Source organism: Oreochromis aureus, linkage group 18 (assembly GCF_013358895.1).
Source record: "Oreochromis aureus strain Israel breed Guangdong linkage group 18, ZZ_aureus, whole genome shotgun sequence".
In the NCBI taxonomy this organism is placed as follows: domain Eukaryota; kingdom Metazoa; phylum Chordata; class Actinopteri; order Cichliformes; family Cichlidae; genus Oreochromis; species Oreochromis aureus.
Genome location: NC_052959.1, coordinates 16,090,445 through 16,114,172, shown reverse-complemented (window position 1 = coordinate 16,114,172; position 23,728 = coordinate 16,090,445). Strand labels below are relative to the sequence as shown.

The 23,728-nt window shown below is 41.3% G+C and overlaps 1 protein-coding gene across 5 annotated transcripts; it reads left to right on the top strand.

Moving 5' to 3' along the window:
* Positions 1-526: 526 nt before the first annotated feature.
* gigyf2 (GRB10 interacting GYF protein 2) lies at positions 527-23,520 on the top strand. Of its 5 annotated transcripts, none has more exons than XM_039602118.1 (29): positions 527-630; positions 2,488-2,539; positions 2,710-2,866; positions 3,060-3,155; positions 3,344-3,452; positions 7,701-7,806; positions 7,906-7,946; positions 8,046-8,078; positions 8,238-8,243; positions 8,853-9,064; positions 9,214-9,361; positions 10,323-10,562; positions 10,654-10,826; positions 11,148-11,304; positions 11,406-11,572; positions 11,925-12,019; positions 12,786-12,914; positions 13,023-13,153; positions 13,240-13,340; positions 13,498-13,638; positions 14,456-14,614; positions 14,698-14,931; positions 15,015-15,137; positions 18,029-18,268; positions 19,198-19,400; positions 19,552-19,703; positions 19,805-20,010; positions 22,735-22,879; positions 22,972-23,520. In XM_039602118.1, exons 2-29 carry the CDS (start codon positions 2,502-2,504, stop codon positions 23,037-23,039), a joined length of 3,810 nt encoding a protein of 1,269 aa, XP_039458052.1. In that variant the 5' UTR covers positions 527-630; positions 2,488-2,501; the 3' UTR covers positions 23,040-23,520. The 5 variants fall into 5 exon arrangements, with proteins under 5 accessions (XP_039458052.1, XP_039458051.1, XP_039458050.1 ...); XM_039602117.1 differs by having other exon boundaries at positions 8,238-8,303; XM_039602116.1 differs by having other exon boundaries at positions 8,238-8,339.
* Positions 23,521-23,728: the final 208 nt, after the last annotated feature.

Below are 23,728 nucleotides of genomic sequence, written 5' to 3'. Positions count from 1 at the left end.
CAGATAAAGCGGGCGTTGCACACAAAAAATTCCAACTGCGAACTCGAAAAACTCGAAATTTCTGACTAACTAATCGACCTTACGTGTCGGTAGTGATATCAGTAATATTGGGCCTGTATTTACTTAATATGGGATCATATCAAAAACGGCACTAATTTCCTATCATTCTACAAATTACTCAAGAAAACAGAAATTCAAATTTTAAGGGCTGTTTAATGGGATTTATAGAATTCCCATACAGTTGTATCTATTTATGGCAGTAGTCTATACAATTATTGCTGGACAGTGAGCCATTTAAACATGTTTCGTATATGGTGTTACATATTAAAAGTTTTCATTATACTCAGTTCAGTGACTTATTGCGGAGAGGCCCATGTCACGTCCTTTTCTCAAGATTTTTAAGGGATAAATACAAAGTTCACTTTATTTAAAATTAACATTATGAGCCAGAAAGTCACCACAGGCTGCTACTGTGTGTAGCAGTCAGCAAATCTTTCCTCGGCATACGGGTTTATATATCTGCTGTCATGTGACCTGCGCTCAGCCATCTTGTGGAAAACGAAGAGAGAGAGAGCCCAGAGAGAGCCACACAGCTCGCATACAAACCTTGTGCTGTCAGAACAAGCGGAGGTAAGACAGCCAAAGTTTGACACACTAGCGAGGAAAAAATTATTCGCGTTAGGTAGCCGCCACGTCAGGGGGGAAAATTGCGAGGATCTGGGGCGCTTGGGGTTGTTGGTTCAACCACCATGTTTACTTGGCCTTGCAGCACCGGGCCCCAGTGCCTCCGCGTGCTCATCTGAGCCGTGCGAAGTGCGGGTCGTTTTGACAAGGAAAGGTAGTCGTCGATCCAGGGTGCACGGGAGGCCGCGTGGAGCTAGTTGGCTAACCCGTTAGCATGCTAGCTATAAGCATTGGTGATTGGAGGGGAGGGGAGATTAACGTATTCCGGAGCAGTGTTACACAGTTTATGTGAATTATAAGCTTTACTTACTCTCTTGTGATAAACTAAAACGGTGTCAGTACACGTGTCTGCCTTTATTTGTCACACATATACGGATAGCTAGGTTGGGATTAAACGTTGCTGGCTAACTAGTGAGCTAGCACGCTGGGATAACCACCGTTGGCCATCGTCTTTCTGGATAGCAAAAAATACTCTGCACCATGCAGTAAAGCGGCTCTTTAACTACAACTCTGCCGCCACCTTTCCGCACGGCTATAACCCCACTATGAGCATTTAACCGTCGGAAAATATGCTGGATAATGACAGTCACTAATGTGCAGTGAATGCTTTAAATATCCACGTTAGGTGTTTACAGGACTTGCTAGTTTGCTGCGTTGGCTAACGCAGTGCTGGCAGCCGAGGGTGATTTGCTGAACCTTCCTCAGTGACCATCACAGCGAGCATTGCAAAGCCAGGTTTAACATTATTCAGCAACGTTAACTTCACTTAGTACGTAATCAAGGCTGGGCTTTGACTACTGTAGTTTTGTTAGGAGTTAAACGATGGACTCGGCGACTTTCCCGAAAACTTTATAGGAGTTTAACGCTTACTCGTATTTTGTACTATTTAAGCTGCTTAACAAAATTGTAACGATATGTTGACTCCATAAAACTGATAAGTTCTATTGCTGTGTACAGATTACGCGTTAATCATTTCAAACGCGCCGTATTGTTATATAAAGCCGGCCAGTCAAAGGTCTAGCTTTAAGTGTGCCTAAACTCACAGAAGAAACACCACAAATGTCGCAAGCCCCCCTCCGGTTGCTGTATTTATTGCTGTAACTACCAACTTACACGTGGCTTATTCAGGCTTCCATATGGTCAAGGCTATTGTAAGTCTGCTGTCGCCTTTTGTGCCTGATGTTTGAGGAAAGCCTGTGACTCAGATCTTTGCTTTCAGGTTAAGGGTAAAGGGAAGGTCTTGGTAGTAGGGACACTAGCGTAAACAAACAACTAATGATGTTGGCATAACATGATTATTTTGGGGAGAGTTGTTTTTGCTGAAGGAAAGTCCACCTCAGTCGTCAATTACAGGTGTCTGCCACAGCCTCCTTGCAGGCTGAGAGATGTCCTAAAATAGCTTTAGCAGATTGAAATTGTACACTGGTTGTGTGCTTGTGGGATGGGCTACATAGCCTGAGGAGTTGAAATACATTAAAGCCAGGGACAAAACCCTAATGTGTTTGACATGCCTGAGTTTTAGTTGTCAACATTTTCAGCAATTAAAGCAAAAACTGTATATACCCGTGCAGAACAGCACTGCAGGTCCCCTGTCTGTTTATGCCACATGCAATTTTGGAATACCCATTTATGTTTCCAAGTCAAGACATGCACATATCCAATTTTGAATGGATGCAGTAACACTTGTAAGCAGTATAAGGCTGCATGACTGTCTGTGTGTTCTTTTTTTTTTGTTGGTTTTTTTTTTGGGGGGGGGGGCAGATGTTTGGCACTAATCCTTTACCTCCATTTCCACATTTGCAGAACTTCAAGGGACAATGGCTGAAACCCAGACACTTAACTTTGGACCAGAATGGTAATTGAACTGGCGTGATTTAATAATTAGTGTGGATTAAGTGATTTTTAGGTTGTGAAACTGGTTTTCTGTTCGGGCTTAGTGCAGGTTTTCTCGCTCATGTTGAGACATGTTGCTTGATTGATGTTTCTCTGTCCGTTATGTTTTTACTGCTTTGTCTCTGTCTGCAGGCTGCGTGCCCTGTCTGGAGGAGGAGGCAGCAGTGGTGGTGGAAGCAGCAATGCTGTTGCCTCTCCACCCCTCTCACCTGCATTGCCAAAGTATAAACTTGCAGAATATCGCTACGGGAGAGAAGAAATGTTAGCACTTTATGTAAAGGATAACAAGGTGGGTACATCCGTAACGTCAGCGTTAGATGTTGATGCAAGATCGTAGCCATTGTGATTTTCATACAAAGTGTGTGTGACTGCCAAGATTGAATTTCATCCCCCCATATTTTGTTGTGCTGTAATAGTCTTTGAAAATTGAATGAAATGGATCTTAATGGTGAAAACTTGTACTGTGCGTTTGTGTTGTCCAGATCCCTATAGACCTGCACGATAAGGAGTTTCTGCCCATATTACAAGAGGAGCCCCTGCCACCTCTGGCACTCGTGTCTTTTACAGAGGAGGAACAGGTATCAACCAGATCAGAACAATGACATTAATGTCAAGCTGGCCTGAGGCCAATTGCAATATTATTATTTTAATGGCGTATGCGTTGCATTTACTAATTTAGGTTTATTATACAGAGTGGATGCAAAGACAAGAGCTGAGACTTGGCTTCCCCCCCGTTTGCTCCCCTCCCTTCTGTTTGTATTTGCAGAGAAATTTTTCCATGTCTGTAAACAGTGCAGCTGTACTTCGGCTCACGGGGCGTGGAGGTGGGCTGATAGCAGGGGTACCAAGAGGCCGAAGTACTTCAAGGGGTAGAGGTAAGAATGTACCTAAGCTCATGAATACATGAGTATGTTGTGTCCTTTTATAATTTCAAGGAGAAGTACGTGGAGGAGTTTATGCTGTTTAATTAGTATGTTGGATTTAATTTATAGACAGATAGGTGACACATATTTATGAAAAAAAAAAAGAAAGTCCAGCAGGAAGGTGTTGAGCTGCATTCTACAACCAGAATGGCTAAAAGTAACTTTAGTATGTCTCCCCCCTTTTTTGTTTTCTTTTTTTAATTCTTTGTTGGAGAAATGAGGCAGTGTTCTTCCAATAAGAGTGTTTTGAGCTACAAGGGTACTTGTTACCAAATGCAGTGGTCTGATTGGTCAGATCTGTTTATTTGGAGCCGAAAAACTGAGCTTGGTTCAAAAAATAAATCCTGCAAATTTGTCCAAAGAAGTTAAAGGCCTTTAGATGCCAGTCCAAAAGCTCCCACACGTTTAATCAGTGAATCAGGATACAAATGTTTTACCACAGGATAAAAGTGATCACTCTTGACAACTTTTTATCGATTTGATTTCCCTCTATAAAATAAAGGAACAAATGGAACCAAGGTTTTACATCCACGTTCCCCCACAGTATAACAGAACCACCTGATCTCTTCACTGTAGAGTTCGCTGTTTTTCTTTTGCCACACATCTGTGTGTAGTTGATGTGTGTATGCAATTACAGGCAAGTCATGACAACTGGATACAGTTAAAGTGCCTTTAAAACAGCCTGGTAGTTTGTCCAGAGTTTGAAACAATATAGTGTAATACTTCTTGATGCATTCTCAATCATCCAGGAAAGTAAATCTCCAAAAGTTGAATCTGTTCATCTGGACGTAGCGTTTTGTGGGAGAAACATTTCGTCACTCATCCAAGTGACTTCTTCAGTCTCAGCTGACTGCAGGTTTCCCCAATCTTATAAACAGTACATTTGCATAATGACTGAAACCAGCCCACTGAAGGGTTGAATTTTGCTGTCACACCGAGACAAATCCCGCTAGTGGAGCTGATCACAGCCACAGAAACAGCAATTCGTAACAACAATGTTGCAGAAGTGGAAGCAGATCAACTACGGACGAAAGTTTCGGCCTGTCTCAGCAATGCAAAGCCCCCAGCATCCAACATCACCATGGAGGAGAGGAAGGCACTCACATCACTTAGTGATGACAACAACATTATCATCCTTCCGGCAGACAAGGGTAGGTGCACAGTATTGCTAAACCAGAAAGACTATCATGAGAAGATTTTGTCACTACTCAGTGATGAAAATACCTATGAGCCCCTGAAACGAGACCCAGGAAGTGGCTACAGGAAGAGGATGATAGACTGTCTGAAGCAGTTAGAACAAGACAAGGCTATTGACCAGACCTCATACCACAGGCCATACCCAGGGGAGTCTACACCAAGTCTGTATGGTTTACCAAAAATACATAAACAGGGTGCACCTTTAAGACCGATTGTCTGCATGATCAACTCTGTCACCTATAACATCTCCAAGTTTCTGGCTTCGATCCTCAACCCGCTGGTGGGCAGCTCTGAACGCCACATCCAGAACACCCTGGATTTTGTTGAGAAGGTGAGAGATGTCATTATGGAGGCAGATGAAACCATGGTCTCATACGACGTTACATCTCTCTTCACTTGCATCCCAGTCACAGAAGCGTTGGAGGTAGTCCGTAAGAGATTACAGGATGACAACAACCTCAGCAGCAGGACCACTCTCAGCATCGACCAAGTGTGTTTGCTTTTGGAACTGTCTTCATTCCACCTACTTCACATACAAGGGTCAGTTCTACAGGCAGAAACATGGGTGTGCCATGGGCTCCCCAGTTTCACCCATCGTGGCCAATTTGTACATGGAAGAAGTGGAAAAGAGGTCTTTGCTATCCTACCCTGGAACACCACCAAGCCATTGGTTCAGATATGTGGATGACACCTGGGTGAAAATCAAATCTCAGGACGTACTACATTTCACGGATCACATTAACTCGGTGGACCGACACATGAAATTCACCAGGGAGGATATGAAAAGTGGCAGGTTAGCCTTCTTAGACTGTGAGATTTCCATCAGTAATGGGGGACATCTAAAAGCTGATGTGTACCGTAAACCTACACATACGGATCAGTATCTAAGGTTTGACTCTCATCATCCACTGGAGCAGAAACTGGGTGTCATCAGGACGCTACAACACAGAGCGAACACCATCCCCACTGACACAGCGGCCAGGGAGGCAGAAGAACAGCACATCAAGAAGGCCCTGAGTAAATGTGGTTATCCCAGCTGGACTTTTGTCAAAGCTGGGAAGGCACCTAAAGAAAGCTCCAGGAGAGAAGGACAACCGCTGCCCAAGCGAAAACCTGTAGTGATCCCATATGTGTCAGGAGTATCGGAACAGTTGAGACGCATTCTTTCTAAACACCGGGTCTCTGTGGCTTTTAAACCCCAAAATACGCTGCGCCAAAAGCTGGTCCACCCCAAGGATCGGGTCCCCCGACACAAACAGAGTAACTTAGTGTACGCTGTTAAGTGCCAGGAGGATTGCCAGGATTTATACATCGGGGAAACCAAACAACCTCTAGCGAAGTGGATGGCACAACACAGGTTTTGGTCAGTGATTGTTGATCAATGGTCATGAGAATTTGCATAATTATGATTAAGGAACTGACCTCCCAGCCCATTGTTCCTTCAGTGGGCTGGTTTCAGTCATTATGCAAATGTACTGTTTATAAGATTGGGGAAACCTGCAGTCAGCTGAGACTGAAGAAGTCACTTGGATGAGTGACGAAACGTTTCTCCCACAAAACGCTACGTCCAGATGAACAGATTCAACTTTTGGAGATAGTGTAATACTAGTCTCCTGTAGGTGATGTGCTTACTCAGCAAGATGTTGCCTAGCACTGATGTGCCCTAAAGGTGGAAGATTGTCTGTGAAAGCAGACAGATGTTTGTTTAGACGTATTCAAGATGCAAATCTATAAAAATTGAGTATCTTCTCACGCCATAGTAAAAAGAAATTACTGTTAGTCAGCCTTGGAGCAAAGTATATACATTCTGCCTTTTGCTGAGCATAAAGTGTTTATATGTGAATCCCAGATTATTCCAAAGAAAATGTGTAAAATTTCCTGGTGTAAACTGGTGACTGGAGAGGTGGGTGTTGCTGGTAATTCTTAGCTTTCCATTTACATGGCTTTTCAGAAAATCTCTTCTTTAGCTCATTCATTCTTGGAAATTGTAAATAATAAGACGATGCATTTACATAATGATGGCATGGCTAGCTTGCAAGCTTTAGGCTGCAATAAGGATCGGTGTAATATTTCAAGATACTTGCATGCTAATGCACTCCAGTAATGTTGCACTGTTAGACAGAGGTCATGTTAAGTTTGTGGGAACAGTATGTCATTATGATTTCATGTGGACCTTTGACTTAGTTCAAAGACTTAACCTTTTATCTGCAATAATTTTCTAAAATATAATGTGTTAAGAAACAAATGTCTTTTATAGAAACTGCTATGTTACCAGCTACCAGAGTTTGGGCTTGAGATTCTGACAGGTTTTTTTTTTTTTTAATCTATTTTTTTTTTAAACGACTTAAGGTCCTGATGTCGGGACTGTTGATCTTTTGTTGTCAACATGTTCAGTTTTACATACACAGTGTGGGCGAGGTTAAATATGAATCAGAAACAGCTATTAATATTCATAAACAAAAGAACTGTTGTTACTAGCATTGGTCATGTCAGACATACTTTTCCTGAACTAATACATTAAAGTTTGACCAAGAGGTCACGCTATAGCTATATTGATAGGTAGTTTAATTATAAAAAGAAAGTTAGGCATAGTGACACAAAAAAGTCTGAAAGTAAATTATTGTTCTTCATTATGGCAGTAAAACATTGCAGAATACTTCATCAGCCAAACTGATTTGTCCTTGTTCAAGGGTGTTGTCTGTGAGTCATGAGAGAAAAGATTCAATTAAAAATCTCAGGAGCTGCTTTCTTGTACACCTCTGGATAAAAATGTAACTGGAGAGTACAGCATCATGATTCAGCAGATTTGGGGTTATGGACCATGGTAGAACTCCTCTGCTGATTAATATACTGCTGAATGCAAATAATTTACAAGAGGAGTTGCTGGAGTATCTTAGCTGCATTTATTCCTTTATAACAGTGTTAAATATCCTAACCAGAGGAAAGTCTGTGCAACATGATTATGAGCAACTGAATCTCATTAGTGTTTATGATTGTTTTCAGGTCGGGGCAGAGGAGATGGAGGGTTTTACCAAAGAAGTTTTGACGATGTGGAAGGTTTTGGTCGTGGAGTAAGGGAGATGCATCGCTCCCAAAGCTGGGAAGAAAGGTATTAAAATGTTCATCTTTTCCTGTCAAAGTTTGAGGTTTTTTTCCTTTCAGCATAACAGTCATGACTTTATATAATCACTTTTCTTTCTATCAATAGGGGAGATAGAAGGTTTGAAAAACCAGGTCGAAAAGACCCAGGTTGGTGTCACATTTTGCTCCTCAAATAATCAATACGTGGTGATCTTTTGGGGCGAATGCACTTAGCTTATCTATTTGTTGCTTTTGTTTTTGTGACAGATGCTGCTCCAGGACATTTTCAGATCAATCACAGTAAGTGTGTTTAAGTTGAACTTTTGACCTATAGGAAACCTGCAGTCGATGAGGCAGATCATTATTGTCTTTATTTGTACACTGTATAAAATGAGTAACATAAATTATGATGTCATTGTCGATATAATCATTATTTACCTTTCACTCCATCGTTTTCAGTGCGAGGTAATTATGAGGACGGTGGAGCAGGACTCCCGAGGAAGCACGACTTCACGCGTTCAGAAAGTGAGAACTGGCGTACTTCTCGTGATGATCAGAATGGTGAGGATGATGAGGGGGGCTGGCGCCCGGCAGGTTCTCGGCGGGACAATGACCGGTGGTGCCCCCCAAGCCCAGGTGGGCACTGCACAGTCCACGTTACCGATACATTTATCTCTGATAAATGTATTGGTGGTGACTGCCATGTCTGTTGGATGGCCTGTTTGAGAAAAAAGTTTTTTGTTTCACAGCCAAACTGCTGGGTGCTTTTTTTGTATTCATGATAGTACACAAAGTTGAATTCAGTTGAATTCTCCAGCTCCACCTTTCTGTATCATGGGTGTTTTGTTAGCTTGGCTGTCAGTAATTTACTGCTTCTATAAAGTACCAACCAACAAAGCGTGCTTAGAGTGAGATGAGTGATTCTTCACCATTGATTCTTTACTTTAAACTGCTCTTCATTTGCACAGGCAAATGTATTACTGCTGAACATCTGCATGAAGTTAAAGTATATCATGAGTAAAATGGTTTTCTCATTATTTTCCAATGTTTTTTTTATTTATTTTGTCTTCCCAGATGGGCCTCGGTCAGCAGGGTGGCGGGAACACCCAGACCAGCGTCGCCGTTTCCCATTTGATGCAAGAGAAGACGAGCGTGGCTACCGGAGGCCAAGGTCAGGCAGTGGCAGCCTTGAAGATGAGAGGGACAGCCTGCCAGAGTGGTGTCTGGAGGATGCAGACGAGGAGGCGGGCACCTTTGACTCATCTGGAGCATTTCTCTCACTCAAGGTAATTTCATGCAGAAACCAATATACTGATAAATGGCAAGACTTGACTAGCTTCAACTGGCTTCAAAACACTAACGGCTTTAAGGGACATGTGTGCCGAATTTTCAAAAGTGTGTTGGTTTTTTTTTGTTTTTTTCTTTGTAATATCAGAAAGCCTCCAAGGAGCCGATCTTGGAAGAGGCAGAGATTGAATTCAAACCCTTGGAAGTGTGTGAAGAGGGCCTGGAGGATGAAGACTGCCAACCCAAGGAGACCAAAGAGACAGAAACTGAGGCCAAAAGAGAAGCTGACCGAAAAGGTCAGTCACGATTTAAAACATGGAAGTACATCTAAATGGACTGTAAGACTCGCAGTTTTGTAAGCACTTTGGAAATGAAAGTCTTTTTATGAAGCGCACAAAAAGACTGGGCCATTTCACTTTTGGGAAATGGCATTCCCCTAAGCCAAGCTCAGCCTTCAGGGTGATGGCGGTCTCTTACTCTCCTGTATGCACTTTAGAGCTCTGAGCCAGATTGTAGCCAAATCACTGCTCAGGTCAGAGCACCGACAGACATGGCTTCACCCACTCCAAGAACCATCCTAGGAGCCTTTATATTTTCTGGTATGCTTGAAATCAGCACAAAGTCTGAGCTTCTGTGGATTGGTAAATGACAGCCATTGAGAAGAACAAGATTTGACTCGAAGTTTGTGGGATATGCAAAATATCATCCATTAGATTTTGTTTTTTTTTTTTTTTCACGCCAGTTTGTGCTTCAATGTACAGAAGGGAAAAAAAATCTTTCGTAGTTCAAACATCTTGTCTGCGGTTTCCAGAACCCGATTTTAGTGTGAGTGCCGCAGTATGACCAGTAACATGAGATTCAAGAAAAATACTTGTCGTCAGTCAGATTTCAGTGATTTATAAGGTCTTGCAGTATGAGCCTAGCATTAGTGGACCAGCATGTTGGCTGGAAACCGGTTGAGATGTACTAATGCAAAACTTTCATATACATCCAAGCAGTTGCTTAGATTAATATACTTTCAGTCCAAGTATTGTCTGTAAGGAGAAATTTTAGGGAGTCTTTCGGACACAGTCTCAAGGACACTAAAAGACACAATGAATTGCTCTGCAGATGCTGGCCTGTTTTGTGCTACAAAATGTGATACAATATCAACTAATCACTGTTGACACAACACACACATTTTAATACACATTTTTTAATATTACAAAACCAAATTATTATTTATGACCATTTTGTGATTTGTAATTTTTACTTTAGAGTTGGCTAGAGTACCAGAGGAGGCTCCACTTGTTGCTCCACCTGTCTCAGAGCCCCAGTCTCCTGCTCAGTCTTTGTCCCCAAACCTGCCCAGCAGGACAGAAGAGCCTGAGAGGCCTGCTGAGCGACAGCCACCCCTGGAACTCCCCCCAGAGCCTTGCAAAGTCCCCGTGCATGTCCCCATGTCTAATAGCATACTGGAATCTCTTCCTATGACCCACATTTCTACCACCCTTGCAGGTGGGACTTATATGCTGTTTCACTGTAAATACTATTTATTTTTTTTCAGCATGTGCCAGAAATACAAACATCTGACTTTTTTTCCATACAGAAGTATCTGCTCCATCACCTACTGTCCATATACCACAGCAAAAGGCCATAGAGGTTTCTGTGCCAATGAACAATCCTTTACCCTTTCCTTCAAATATAATGGCACCTTTTGGCAGGCCCACCACTGTGTCACATGACACTGATGAAGATGAGGGACTAAAACACTTTGAACAGGTAATTCTGTAAACTTTTACCATGAAGGTGTGTCAGCAGGACTGTGGTCACCAACCAGAAATCCACAGTCATGAGATCAGTTATAATCTTGTTACTAAAGGAGAAACTATATTAAGAATATTATAATACCTGACATTTGAATAATTTCATTAATGACCATCTTAAAAAGTTTTCAAAAGCAACTCTTTGCTCAGAAACAAGCTGTTATGTTTTTATTTAATCATCTGAGACGAGGCAGTCTTTTGTGTCAGTTTTGATTTAGCTTAGGAGTAATTTTAATGCCTTTCTTTAAAAAATAAAAATTAAAAAAATCTTTTCCAGGAGGCCGAAAAGATGGTAGCATACCTGCAGGACAGTGGGGTGGATGATGACAGACTTGCAGCAAAGACTTCAGAGAAGCCCAAGCCTGCAGGCCTGCCTCTGACCCATGAAGCTGCTCTCAAGTGGTTTTACAAAGACCCCCAGGGGGAGATACAGGGTAAGCCTGGACTTCATCTGGTTAGAGTGTAGCTTAGATTGTAGTTTTGTCTTAAAAACAGACTCCTGAATGTTTTCTGCGGTCTTTTTGTGCTCCTTTAGGTCCATTCAGTAACCATGAGATGACAGAGTGGTTTCAGGCTGGGTACTTCACAATGACCCTTTTGGTCAAAAGAGGGTGTGATGAAGTATTTCAGCCTCTGGGAGAGATCATGAAGATCTGGGGCAGGGTACCATTTGCTCCAGGTCCCGCACCTCCACCTCTACAGGTAAGGATCCTGCAAAGTGTGCTCCATTTGATTCTTAAATGTGGAGTGACTGTTTTTCACATCAGAACTAGAATCAGTACTACCTTTTATCCTGTAGGTGGTGTAGTAGTCCTTTTTTAAAATAGAAGGAAACGCAAGGAAACCTCCTTGTATTATCTTTTAAAGCACAATATAACATGAACTCTATTCGCCTCAGTTCAACAGTTCAAGCCTCCCTGTGATGCTGAATTAGATGGGCAGCTAGAAAGATGGAGAGGGGAATCAGCAGCTTTTTAATGATTTGCTTTTTTTCTCCAACTTGATTTAAAAACATGTGATTTTTATTGTAATTCTTTTTTCTTATGTTTTGCAGGGAGATGGGGATCAAGAGAGGTTGAAGAGACACCAGGAGCTCACTGCTCTCAACCTTTACCAGTTACAGCAGCTCCAATATCAATACCTCCTCAGGTATGCCAGGCTCAGATCTGACACTACATCAGCAAATTCACACAGCTCACTTTGAAGCAACAAATTGGCAAATTGGTTTACATATGAAGTATTACTGCCCAAGACCTGCAGACAGACTGTGGTGTGTAAAACTGGTAGAGTTCCCGTTTAAGTTGAAACATTACTGCTTATTTATTCTTGCTTTCTGTGCAAAAATAAGAATAACTTCTTTCGATAAAAAAAATAGTTTTATTGACTCAACACTTCATCAAACATTGAGTTGGTTTTAAAAAAAAAGTTCCAGTTTAGTTAGCGAGGACAAGAAGATTTATGGCTGGAGTGAAGGACATGCAGGAGGGTGTGGTGTGACAGAAGAGGATGCTAAAGATGGGATAGGGTCAGATGAAGACAGATGATCTGCTGTGGCGACCCCTAAAGGGAGCAGCTGGCCCAACATTGATTTGACACAGTGCATAAATATCAGCCTCTGACTTTGGTGAATGCTATCTTATTTATCAATAACTGCCTTGCTTGCTGGAACTATGAACTGTCCACATTATTTGTGGTTTTATTTACCAAAAAAAGGTTTATAGAATCTTTTTAATGCCAAGAGAAACAGGAGCTCCCAGACAAAACCCGCAACACTCCAGGAAGAACAGGCAAACTCCACAGAAAGGGTTGAAAGTGTTCAAACCGATGCCGCTTTTGCTTTGATTCAGCACTACCAAACCCCCAGCCCTATACTGCTTTTCTTCTAATCACTATCTACCCATCTTCCTCCCTTTAGGCAGCAGTATGCTCAGGCCCTGGCCCAGCAGAAAGCTGCAGCTCTTAGCTCAGCTCCTCTTCAGCAGCAGCAGCAACACCAACAGCAGATCAACCTGCTTCAACAGCAATACCAGGCTCTTAAGATAAGGTTGATAGCATCATTATCATTATAAGTATTTCAGTGTTTAAAGATGTTACCTCTAGAGAGATGAAGGGAAACTGGATCCATTAATGTGTTTGCTTTATATCATTGTAGAGCATCTGAGAGCCTCCTACCTCCTGTTACCCGATCTCTGTCTGTACAAGACTCTGGTTCTGTGTGGGAAATGCAGAACCCGTCTACTCAGGCTTCCTGCACAACTAACCTCCAACAAGCTGCTCAGAGCAGTGAGTTTCATACTTTAGTGTCTTGAAGTGATGGAAATGTGTTTTTGTAGCAAGTGTAATGTATAAAATTGAATCATTCTCAATAGCGTGGGATGGCAGCAGTGTATGGGATTTACCCATAGACTCCATGGCGCAGGCTCCAACTATTGAGCAGATGCAACAGTTTGAGAAGGCAAAGAATGCAAAGGTAATTAAAAATCTTTGTCTACGAATGTTTTGCAGTGTCTCCTTTAACCTCTAAAGATCTCAGAAGTTTGGAATACAGCAATGAAATGTCCGACTATTATTTTGAGATCACGTTTCTGTGAACAATGCCTTAAGTTCATTATTTTGCTGTGTGTCAGCTGGAGCTGGAGAGGCGTGAGGCAGAAATGAGAGCTAAAAGGGAGGAAGACGAGAGGAAACGGTTGGAGGAGGCCCTGAGAGCGCGACAGGAGGAGGAACGGAAACGTTTGGAAGAAGAGGAGCTGGCACGGCAGAAACAGGTAGAGCGCTTTCAGAGAAGCACTTAAAAATGGAATGAGTACATGTTTTAGTGGCACTGGGCAAAAAGACAATAATCTTTGAGGTTTTCTTATTCACACAGTGTGAGAGGGGGCAGACTCTTCTGCACCTCCGGCCTCTCATTTCTGTCTTTTAAATAAATTCTAACCAATGAAGGGAGTCTTAGGTCAGTACTGTAAAGAGTGAAAAATTAACATGGGCAGCAAAATGCAATGTTAAAGTGGGTTGAGCAGACCTTTTACCCATGAAGCTAGAAATGCGGAATTGACTTTTACCATCTTGAGGGAAAGAAGTTTTCCCTCGAGATTTCTGCCTGTTGAAGCTGTAAAGTAGAACCCATTTCCTGATCAGTTTTTTTGTAGTAGAGACAAAAAGCAAAACAAAGGCCAGTATTGATATATCAGGTGTTTTATACAGATATAGTATGTCAGGGTTGCATTGTAACGTAAAAAAGACGGTACCAACTAGTTTGTTAACAGTGTTGCTAGGAATTTGCTAAGAATTCATTGCTTAATAAATTCCCAGCAATATTGTTTACAGACTAGCTGGTAATTTAACATAAAGAAACCACTCAACTGTGATGCTACTCCCACTACATGTGCTGCACACAGTGCTGAGAGTTTTCTGAACGCTGGAGCCTGATGTGCATTATCCAAATCAGGCTTTATTCATGTTGCGTTCCAATGACAACCATTAGGTAGTCAAAAAAAAGAAAACAGTTGGGTTTTTACATTTTGGAGTCACTGATTTGTTCACTTGGTGTGAGGCTCGAACTGACACAACATTGTGAATTTTAAGGAGGAGGCACTAAGACGGCAAAGGGAACAGGAAGAAGCACATCGGAGACAAAAGGAGGAAGAGGAAAGACTGGCGCAGGAGGAAGCTCTTCGAAGATTAGAAGAACGGCGGAGGGAAGAGGAGGAGAGAAAGAAGCGAGAAGAGTTCCTACGCAAACAGGTAAGGGTACAAAATCGTGTCCAATAATTCCTCTTTTTGAACCCAGCACTGAGCTTATTGGGTTGTTGTATCTGCTTCACCAGGAAGAGGAGCGCAGAAAGCAGGAGGAACTGGAGGCATTGCGGAGGCGTGAGGAAGAGAAGCGAGCAGAGGAAGAGGCGGCAGCTGCCCTGGCCCAACAACAGGAAGAGCAAAAGAGGAGAGAGCAGGAGGCCCAAAGACAGCAGGAGCTGCAGAGACAGAGACAACAGCAACAAGAGGCCCTCAGGAGGCTGCAACAACAGCAGCAGCAACAGCAGCAGCTTGCACAAATGAAGGTATAAACATAACCCTTATTTATTAAAAATACAGAGTACGAGATGACTTTAAAATTTACAGAATGCCTCATCCTGGTCCACAGCTTCCATCCTCATCAAAGTGGGGCCAGCAGTCACCAAACACTATAAACCAGACTCAGAATGCCCTGTCATTGGCCGAGATCCAGAAATTGGAGGAAGAGAGAGAACGACAGGCGCGGGAGGAGGTAAGAAGAGTGGACCAGTCAACCAGTTTTATTTTCAGTGAACTGCTGCTGTTATGTGCTTTTCAAAACTGTAACCAGTCTGTATACACTATATATTTTCATACACTGAATTGCCAAAAGTATTCACTCGCCCATCCAAATCATTGAATTAACATGTTCCAGTCACTTCTATGGCCTCAGGTGTATAAAATCAAGCACGTAGGCATACAGACTGCATCTGCAAACATTTGTGAAGGAATGGGTCGCTCTCAGGAACTCGGTGAATACCAGCCATGAAATTGTCTCGCTACTAAATATTCCAGAGTCAAATGTTAGTGGCATTATAACAAAGTGGAAGTGATTTGAAAGTGTATAGAGAGCTTCATGAAAAGGGTTTCCATGACCAAGCAGCTGCATCCAAGCCTGACATCACCAAGTGCAAGGCAAAGCATCAGATGCAGTGGTGTAAAGCAGCGGTCCCCAACCCCCGGGCCTCGGACCGGTACCGTCCGTGAGTCGTTTGGTACCGGGCGCGAGAGTTGAGGCTCAGGTGTGAAATGTGGGTTTTCGGGGTTTTAATCGGTTTTCAGCGTTATTTTGTTATCGTTTTTATCGTTAACTCGGTTTTCCTGGGTCTTTTCACGTGTGTTATGAATAAATCTTCTTTTTTTCGGTACCGGCACTGGTTTTATTTTGTTGTATTTATCCGCGACACCTTATTGCCGGTCCGTGAAAATATTGTCGGGCATAAACCGGTCCGTGGCGCAAAAAAGGTTGGGGACCGCTGGTGTAAAGCATGCTGTCACTGGACTCTATAGCAGTGGAGATGTGTTCTCTGGAGTGATGAATCCCGCTTCTCCATCTTTCAATCTGATGGATGAGTCTGGGTTTTGTGGTTGCCATGAGAACGATGCTTTTCTGACTACATTGTGCCAAGTGTAAAATTGGTGGAGGGGGATTATGGTGTGGGGTTGTTTTTCAGGGTTGGGCTTGGCCACTTAGTTGCAGTGAAACGAACTTTGAATGCTTCAGCATACCAAGACATTTTGGGCAACTTTGTGGGAACACTTTGTGGATGACCCCTTCCTGTTCCGACACGACTGCCCACCAGTGCAAAGATAAACATGGCATTTACGATAAGTTTCAGTCCGGTTTTCGTCAATTTCTCTCCACGGAGACAGCTCTTCTTAGGGTCTCTAGTGATATCTTGATGAATAATGATGCAGGAAAATGCTCTGTTCTACTCATGTTGGACCTCACATCAGCTTTCGACACAGTTGACCATCACATCCTCATTGAAAGGCTGAAAAAATGGGTTGGTGTATCTGGAACTGCATTAGAGTGGTTCTCCTCTTATCTCCATCACCGATCCTTTTCTGTGGCAGTCTCCGATTTTAGGTCATCCTCTACCTCCCTTACTTATGGTGTCCCTCAAGGGTCAGTTTTGGGGCCTTTATTGTTTTTAAGTTATCTTCTCCCCCTCCAGCATATAATGGGCTCTTTTGAGGATATTTCTTATCATTGTTATGCTGATAATATTCAGTTGTACGTTTCTTTCTCTGCCCGAGGATTTATCTAAGCTTCAGCGTCTGAATGATTGCTTAGATTCGATCCAATGTTGGATGGCTGCAAATTTCCTCCAACTCAACGAGGGGAAAACCGTCCTCATATGCACCCCTGATAGAGTTTTATCACAGATAGTGAAAGCCCTTGGTCCTCTCTCACTCTATGTTAAATCCTCTATCAGGAATTTAGGTGTCACCTTTGACTCGAGTCTCACATTGGATGGGCATGTCAAATCTCTGGTTCGGTCTTGTTTTTATCATTTAAGAAATGTGGCTAGGCTAAGCCCGATTTTATCTCGTTCTGAACTGGAGATTGCTGTACATGCATTTATTGTAATTCGCTGTTTATGTGTCTTAGCAAAGGTTCTCTGGATCGTCTGCAGGTTGTGCAAAACGCTGCAGCTAGGCTTTTGACAAAATCCTCCAAGTACTCACATGTGACACCGTTGTTATCTCAGTTACACTGGCTTCCTGTTAAATTTATCACGATTTTAAGATCCTGGTCTTGACCTACAGAGCTGTGCATAGACTGGCACCTGTCTACATCTTTGATCTGCTACAGCCCTATGTCCCTAGCAGGTCTTTGAGGTCATCTGATCAGGGCTTACTTGCTATAAAAAATACTAAGAGGAGGACTAAGGGTGATAGAGCTTTTGCCAATGTGGCCCCTAGACTGTGGAACTCTCTCCCCCAAGCATTAAGAACTGCGGACTCAGTAGCTGTTTTTAAAAAACAACTCAAAACTTACCTTTTTAAAACTGCTTTTGGTTAATTTTTTGCCTGTTTTATTTTCTCTTTTTAAATCTTTTTATGACTTTTAATCTTATGTGCAGCGCTTTGTGATTCTGTCTTGAAAGGTGCTATATAAATAAAAATTTATTATTATTATTTAAAGAGTAAAGGTCCATAAAGACATGGATAAGCAAGTTTGGTGTCGAAGAACTTTACAGGCCTGCACAGAATCCTGACCTCAATCCAAGAGAGAACACCTTTGGGATGAATTAGAGCACACGTTGCAAGCCAGGCCTTCTCATCCAACAAGTCAGTTTGACATCACCAATGCTCTTCTGGAAAAATCGTGCAAAATTCCCATAAACACTGCTAAACTTGTGGAATATCTTGCCGGAAGAGTTGAAGCTGTTTTAGCTGCAAAGGGTGGGCCAACATCATATCAAACCCTATGAATTAATAATGGGACATCGCTCAAGTTTGTACGTGTGTGTGAATACTTTTAGCAATAATGGTCTTTCATCTGTCATCAGTACTTTGTTTCTTGTTGTTGAGATGCCGTTTCTATATATGTGTGTATGTGTTTATATGTATATTAATACTGTCTTCACTTCACAGCAGCGACGTCAGCAGCAAGAGATCCTTAAGCTACAGCAACAGCAGGCCCTGCAGCAGGCTCAGCAGCCTCATGCCAAGCTGTCGGGTTGGGGTAACATGGCCAAACAGCCAGTTGCCACCAAGTCTTTGCTGGAGATTCAGAGGGAGGAAGCCCAGCAGATGAAACAGCGGAAGGAGCAGCAGCAACAGCAGCAACAACATCCTATTGTCGCCCCACAGACACGCACTCAAAACAGAACTGTATGTGACACAAATGATAACACAAGATATTGTTGGCTGAAACAGAATAAGAGCTTCGTAGAAAAGCAGAGCTGTTTATGAGTCGTTAGTGGAGTCAGCACTTTAAGCCAAAATATCATTAATAACATCCAAAATATTGACTAATGAAATTTTCGTTTAAATCCCAGGAGGAGTTGACAAAATTGTGATTTGATTGGTTTTTTTTGTTGTTGTTTTTTAATTAGTGACTTAATGTTACAAATCTGCTGCTGTTTTTGTGCTTCTGCACGAGCAACAGCTGTGATCAGAGGCATATCTCAGATGTTTCTTCAGATTTGGCACAGATGTTTACTTGAAACCAGAGATGAACTGATTAGAAACTGATGGTCTGTTTAAGTCACAGCTGAAGAATTCAGAAGCCAGTCGGGTGAAACTTTGAAGACATTAGTCAAAAAACGAAGTAATCATCTGTGGCATCATCATGATCTGCAGAAACACTTTCCTGGCTGTAATGTAGAACATCTTTCTCCCTTCCTCCCTCCCTATTGGAGGCACTTTAACCACATGGCAGTGATTGTTGTTCTTCTGGTTTTACGTTTCACTTCTGCAAAAAGGAATTCCAGCAAATAGACCAGTTACATTATTTCACTGATGATGAATCAGCAAAATCAGCAGATTTTCGCATAATCTGTTTACTTACTTTGTAACCAAATATTTGCAACTCATCCTTGTTCTGACTTTTAAGCTGTCAAGTTTTACGCTTTTTATTTTTTAAGAAATCAATCTGTTTGGGTTCTTGAACTGATAGACAAAAACCATCACATCAATGTCTTTGGAAACTTTAAATTGTCTTTTACCATTTTTAGGCATTTTATATACCAACTAATGTACTGATATCTCATGAATGTAATGGGCCAATTAATCTGAGACGTGTCTGGCTCTCTTCACAGACTTCTCTGAGTAACTCTGTGTGGGGGTCTGTCAACACCAGCAGCAGCACTAACTGGGGCTCGGACTCCAGCAGCATCTGGGGTGACACCCACAACTCAAACATGGGTTTCTGGGATGAGGCTGTGAAGGAAGTTGTCCAGCAACCTCAACAGACCCGAAAAGGCAACGCGCAGAAGAACAATAAAGGCAACGCCAACCTCAGGTATTTATTTAGAGTGACAAAACTTTACAAACCCTCTTAGTCACAGGCTGTGATGAATAGCATGATTTGCAGCGTGAGGGATATGATGAGTAACACGCAGATCTTAGTGACTTACTTTGTCTTCCTCTTTCATTTGTTTGTGCACATGAAGTAACTCTTTGAGTGGGCGAGCCAATAAGAAGGTGGAGGAGGAGGAGAAGCTGCTAAAGTTGTTCCAAGGTGTCAACAAGAGTCAACAGGACACGTTCATGCAATGGTGTGAGCAGACTCTGCACACCCTCAACACGGCCAACAACCTGGATGGTGAGTCTTTAAATATGATTTACAAAGTCATCCCACCAGCAACTATTAATGGGTCCTTTCTGGAAGCCAAACACAAATATTCTCCTCCTCCTCTCTGCCAGTTCCTACGTTTGCATCCTTCCTCAAAGAAGTGGACTCTCCGTACGAGGTGCACGACTACATCAGGGCCTACCTGGGGGACACTCCCGAGGCCAAGGACTTTGCCAAACAGTTCCTAGAACGTCGTGCCAAACAGAACGCTAACCAACAGAAACAGGCACCACAGAAACAACAGCAATCCCTCAAACAGCAGCAGCAGCAACAGCAGGTGAGCAGGAATTACAAGAACAAGGGTTGTTAGACCAAATGTCTCACTTCCATATATGGCTTGTAATGAGGTGAAAGTGATGTTTCACTTCACTATGTGGCTTTTCTGGCTGTATGCAAAAACTAAAACTGTTGCATCACCCTTTAAATGACCCCAGAAAGATGTCATCCATAATGATGTTTGTTTTCCCTTGATAATCAGCTAATTTATAAATCTTAAGTCATATCAAGTGCCAACATGGCACTTCTTTTTTTCAACCTTTCTTTTTTTTGTAGCTTTTTTTTGTATTTTAAAAAATAATTTAAAGAATAATTTGAGATTTTCAAAAAGGTGAATTTTATCAATACATCAATGTTATGAAGGATTGATCCATGTTGCCTCCCAATGTCACTAAAACATGAACAGTGTTGTTTACAGTTTCTGTCATAATTTTGTTGTCTGTAAAGTCATCATATTAATCAGCACTTCACCTTTTGTGATTTTAGGAAGTTTTTTTATAAGTGGTTTTATAAAAGGTAAAATACAATTTAGATCAAATAGCCAAAAACGCCAGAAATTCAGAAAATCATTTTCGTTTATTCATTCATGGAAGAATAAACTTTGAAAAGATTGATAGTGGTTTCTTTGATATATATATAATACATATATATATATTAGAGATGGACACTCTCACATTGTTTCCACCACGTAAATTACCACAAATGAAAAATGAATCCGATCAGAAATATTAAAAGAACACTTTTAAATGCAATGCAGTTCAGTACGTGATTGAGCGGCAACACCTCCCAATGTCATCTCAATTATCCCAGAGAGTAAAAGCAAGTTGCACATTATTTGTACAGTGTTGTTTACTCTCCCTCGCTCTCCTGCACTAAAAACTGCTTAATCAGTGTCATAATTGTTATGTTTTTGGCCCACTTTGCAAGAAAGGAATTTATGGCAACAACAGCAGCACGTGCTTGATCATATTAATTTATTTATATTAACAGGTTTTGTTCTTCTACCATCAGAGTTGGGCTGATTTTAGGAAGTTTTTTTTTTTATAAGTGGTTTTTATTAAAAGGTAAAATACAATTTAGTTTATCAAATAGCCAAAAACACCAGAGAATTCAGTGAAATATGTGAATGAAGACTCTGCCTTGACTGTATGATCATTCATGCTAGTAACTGCTAAGTCTAATATACAGTAAGCTATAGTCCTCAAAGCAAGACTCCCATTAATTGAAAAAGATGTTGAATCTATTCAATTATTGATAATTTATTTCTCATATTTATCAAAAAAGTTGATTACGTATATATATTGGTTCCTTTTTTTTTTTTTTGTGGATTTGCAAAGGTGGACTGCTAAGAACTCTTTAAAATATCAGTAGGTTTAAGTTTATTAATTTCAGTGTTGCTGAACTATGATGTGCATTTTTTACATACATCATCCTTTAGGATTTTTAAACTATAATCTGTATTAAAAAACAGTTTTATTGATTAAAAACTTACACTATATCGGATTAATATCGGTATCGGCAGATATCCAAATTTATGATATCGGTATCGGTATCGGTGGTATTGTGCCATGCAATACTATGTTATATATGACAGGCGTGTTATTTATTTTTATTTGACACCTTTGTACTGTTCAACACAAAGCGGATGCAACACTTTTATGAGACAGACGTGTTACTGGCCACCTTTGAGCTGGCCTCTTTCTAAGTAGTGAAGAAAAGTGGGGCATCCATTCAGTGAACACATACACCTTTTGGCTATATTTAGAAAATGGAAGGCTTTCAGTGAACTTCTTAAAGCTAACTGTACAATCATCAGGTGTCTGGCTTGTCCCATCTGTGTAGTCAGATTGTCTGTTAACGTGTTTCATCATCAGTTATGTTGCTAAAAATAAAGATGCATAAAACAGAAACTGGAGCAGAAGTTATTGGTTATAAATGGTACATATTAAAAAAATAATGATAATTTTGTTCAAATCAAAGGTTAGAGTATAATAAAAGTACACTGTAAACACTGCAATAGTTGCATCCATTTCACACACACTCTTTTCTTGCTCTGTAATGTTGCTGTCAATTTTCTTTATTTATAATCACATCTGTCAACCCTGGATATTTATTATTTGGTGATTTGTATATATTGTGCTATTCCTTATATCTTAACATATTGTATTGTTAAATAGTCTAGTCTGTTTTTGTTAATGTTACTGTAGTGGAGCAACTGTAAACCACATAATTTCCCTAGGGATTAATAAAGTATGCTGATTCTGATTCTGATGATAAAAGTAGTCGGGGTAGCATTACAGGAGTAGTTTGTTCCTTGATCAGAAGGTGGCGCTGATGGAAAAAATTATGTGTAACAAAGGGCAAACTGAGCAGTACAAGGCACCATTGTGCCTTCCTTCACCCAAGTTTGTTTCGATTACAGTAGGTTGCATCAGAAGCCTCGTGTGTTTAATGTCTTCAAGTGGAAACTTTGACGAAAGAAAAAAAAAAAAAAAAAGTGTGTTTGAGGCTCATCTTGAGCTTGGTTGCAGTTCCTATTATTTGGACTTTATTTCCTTCCACAGTGAATTATGAAGCATTAATGTTAGCTCTGGTTTCATCATCTTCACCTCATGATGATCCAGATGTTTCTGTCTGGTATTATGTTCATCGATATCTAGTGGGACTGCGTTGAGCCTTTTCTCTGACAGCTGAGCCGTCTTTAAGTGCAAGTTTCTCTCTTTCCAAGGATTCTGTCTGGGGTGGAACAGGATCTTCATCAGTCTACCAATCCAACCATACGAGTGGGCAGCAGCAGCGCTTTGAGACAGTCACCTCAGGGAAGAAGAAAAAGAAGCAGAAGATGGTCCGGGCAGACCCCAGCCTACTAGGTTGGGACAAACATCCATCTGCTTTATCTGAAAAATGATTAAATTTTTTATGTTTCATGTGCTAATTAAGTTGTTTCATTTTACATTTTCAGGTTTTTCTGTGAATGCGTCATCTGAGAGATTGAATATGGGAGAGATTGAAACTTTGGAGGACTTTTAAGGGACTGCAGCCAAGCAAACCCCCCCACTCCCCCACTGACTGTATCCAATTTGAACAGCAGCTGCTTTACCCGAACCCCCAACTGCTTCCTCGACTTTCACCCTTTATTTTTCAGTTTCCCTTTTATCAGGAGTACTCTGGCCATTGAGGCAGAGCGTATTTTCCTGATGCAAACTGACCTTTGATCTAAAATTAACCCTTAAGAGAAACGGACTGGAGCAAACAGTCGAGGGATACCCCCAACCAACCCAAGTGAGCAAGGAAGTCAAGTTAATGGAGAGTCTGCTGGTTTGCTGACGTCTCTTCAACTGCTTCATCCAAAATCAACCAATTTAAAATTTGGCCTAAACTGTATCTGATTGTTTTGTTTTGGTTTTTTTATATATGTTTTGAAGTGTGGATACATGAATGGGGTAGCATGGGAAAGATTAGAGATTATATCCATTATTTTTTTGTTTTTATTTATTGAGTTCCCCCCTACACTTTAGTTCCCCACCCCCTTCCTCCCCTCCTCCCTTTTTTTGGCTGGGTGTTCATGGATAATGACAGCAAAGTAGAGCCCAAGGATTCGTGCCCACTTATGTCCTGTTTTAAGGACAAGTTCAAAAGTTCCAAGTAGTTATCTATTTCTTGTAAAATACTAGGCTGTTTAAAGAATAAACTTTCAATTCTGCATCTGTATTATAATA